The following is a 2,370-nucleotide window of genomic DNA, read 5'->3' as shown; positions in this document are numbered from 1 at the left end:
GCGCTGCTGCTGCTGCTGCTGCTGCTGCTGCTGCTGCTGCTGCGGCTGCAGCTGAGAGTCACACAGAGCACTTCGAGGAAATGGGATCTCAAGAGACAACAGAACCAAGAAAATGGATTCAATTTCAACCCATTTTCGCTGTGCGCTCCTCCTGCAGCAGCAGCTGCTGCTGCTGCTGCTGCTGCTGCCCCAGGGCCGAGAGCGCTGCAGCAGCGGCGCCGTGACTAGACCACTGGTGTCTTTGGCGCTGCAGTTTGCTTCAGCAAAATTAATAAGTTGACTTTGTTTAATTATATATAAATTAGCAATTAAAGCATTTAAAAACAATTAACTCACCAAATAAATGCTGCTTCTGCTGCTGCTGCTGCTGCAGCACGAGATACCGGGCACCAGCCTTCGGCACTGGCCCCTACGAGACCAGCAGGTCTGCTGCACTCCAAATCGTCATTCAAATAAATTGAATTAAATTAAATTGAATTAAATTAATTAAATTAAATTATATTAATATTATAAATGGCAACTGCTGCTCATTTCCCCGGCAGCGGATGAGCTAGCCAGTGGACCTGGCAGCAGCAGCAGCAGCAGCAGCGCGGAAAGTCATTAGCAGCACAGCCCCCGCTTGTGACCACTGGTGCTGCCTTTCTAACAAACTCTCCAGTGTAGCAGCAGCAGATGCAGCAGCAGCAGCAGATGCAGCAGCAGCAGATGCAGCAGCAGCAGCATGTGCATCCCGCTGCACTGATTGCCGTTTAAGCAGCAGAGCACACCCAGCTGCTGCAGCCACGTCACAGCAGCAGTTGCTCTTTCTGTTGCTGCTGCTGCTGCTGCTGCTGTTTGTAAGCGGATAAGAGCAGCAACACGCTCCCAGCTGCTGCAGCAGCAGCCCGTGTCCTACGCGACACCTCTACAGTTCCTCTGCTGCTGCTGCAAACTGCTATTTAATGCAGCAGCAGCAGCAGCAGCAGCAGCAGCAAAATAAGCAGCAGCGAAAACAGCAGCAGCAGCAGCAGCTTTTAAAAGCCTGTTTCGCGAGCCACGTGAGGACTAGGCGGAGAGACAAAGCAGCAAATTGGAAAAGAAATTGAAGAATAAAAGTTTTGGAATTTTTGAGTGGAAAGAAAATGAAGTTGGCGAGGCTTGAGGTGTACAGACAGCTCGCGCTCAGCGCCTTCCGCTCTTCTTCCGGGTGCTGCAGCGCAGAGGCAAAAATGGCGCAAATAAACGCCAAATTGCGCGTTTTAAAACGCAATTAGTTGAAATTAATTAAATTAAATTGATTTAATTCAAATTTAATTCCATTTAACGAACTATTTCCGCTTTTCGGCTCACATCGCCCGCATTGTGCCCTCGTCCGTCGCCGCCTTCGTCTTCGCCGTGGTGGGCCCGCTGTCGCGGAAGCCGGTGACAGCTTCTGCAATTCCTGCGGGAAAAAGCGGAAAAAAACGCAAAAAAGGGAATTAAATGAATAAAATAAATTAAATAATGATTAAATGAATTAAAATGAACCCCAGAAGTCCCTTTTCCGCGGAAATCCGACCAGAACCCGCCCCCGCGCCGCCGCCTCTCAGCTGTATCGACACCTCGTGCTGCAGCAGCAGCTAGCCACTCAAACTTCCTCACCTGGAGCTACAGCGCCTTGAGCTCCTCCTCTGAGGCATTCTTTTCGTTTTCTGAGCATTTTCTTGTAGCCGCTTCTGGTGTACGTACACCCGAGGGGACGCAGCAGCAGCAGCAGCAGCAGCAGCAGCACGGGCGGCAGCAGCACAGCAAAGGCAGCAGCAGCACGCGAGCCTTTCAGTTTGTCTTGCGGCCCCAAACTCGCACTTTTGGAGCCCACTTCGGTTTTTACTTATTCTTTTTATTTTCGAAATACTTTTGCTGCTTTAAAGGCAAAATAAAAAAACATTTAGTGCAGCAGCGCAGCAGCTGCTGCAGCCACAGCCTCACAGCCAAGCCAGCAGCAGCAGCAACGTAAACAGAAGCTACCCAAGCAGCAGCAGCAGCAGCAAATCCACTTGCAGCAGCAGCAGTAGTAGCAAATACACCACAAGCAGCAGCGAGTATACCTGCAGCAGCAGCTGTACATGCACCAGCAACAGCACCTAACAGACCAGCAGCAGCAGCAGTAGGCAGCAGCAGCACGCACAAGAGCAGCAGCAAATACACTACCAGCAGCAGCAAACATACCGGAATCAGCATCGGCAAATACACCAGCAGCAGCAGCAGCAAATACACCACCACAACCAGCAACAAACCCAGCACCAACACCAGCACCAAGCACACCGGCAGCAGCAACACCACCCCCCGCAGCAGCAGCAGCAAATACAGCAGCAGCAGCAGCAGCAGCAGCAGCAGCAGCAAGTGCTCACC

General features: G+C 51.4%; 1 protein-coding gene across 1 annotated transcript; it reads right to left on the bottom strand.

The window, feature by feature from the left end:
• Positions 1-1,329: 1,329 nt before the first annotated feature.
• Positions 1,330-1,678, bottom strand: ETH_00041220 (microneme protein, putative; the record flags this gene model as incomplete). Its single annotated transcript, XM_013380193.1, has 2 exons — positions 1,330-1,420; positions 1,621-1,678. Coding segments are annotated over 2 exons (149 nt in total), but the record flags the coding sequence as incomplete, so codon positions are not given.
• Between the last annotated feature and the right edge of the window lie 692 nt (positions 1,679-2,370).

This window comes from Eimeria tenella, genomic scaffold, assembly GCF_000499545.2.
Source record: "Eimeria tenella Houghton genomic scaffold, Eth_scaff4568, whole genome shotgun sequence".
Classification (NCBI taxonomy): Eukaryota; Apicomplexa; class Conoidasida; order Eucoccidiorida; family Eimeriidae; genus Eimeria; species Eimeria tenella.
The sequence above is the reverse complement of the archived record's forward strand: the minus strand, read 5'-3'. Positions and strand labels throughout refer to the sequence as shown.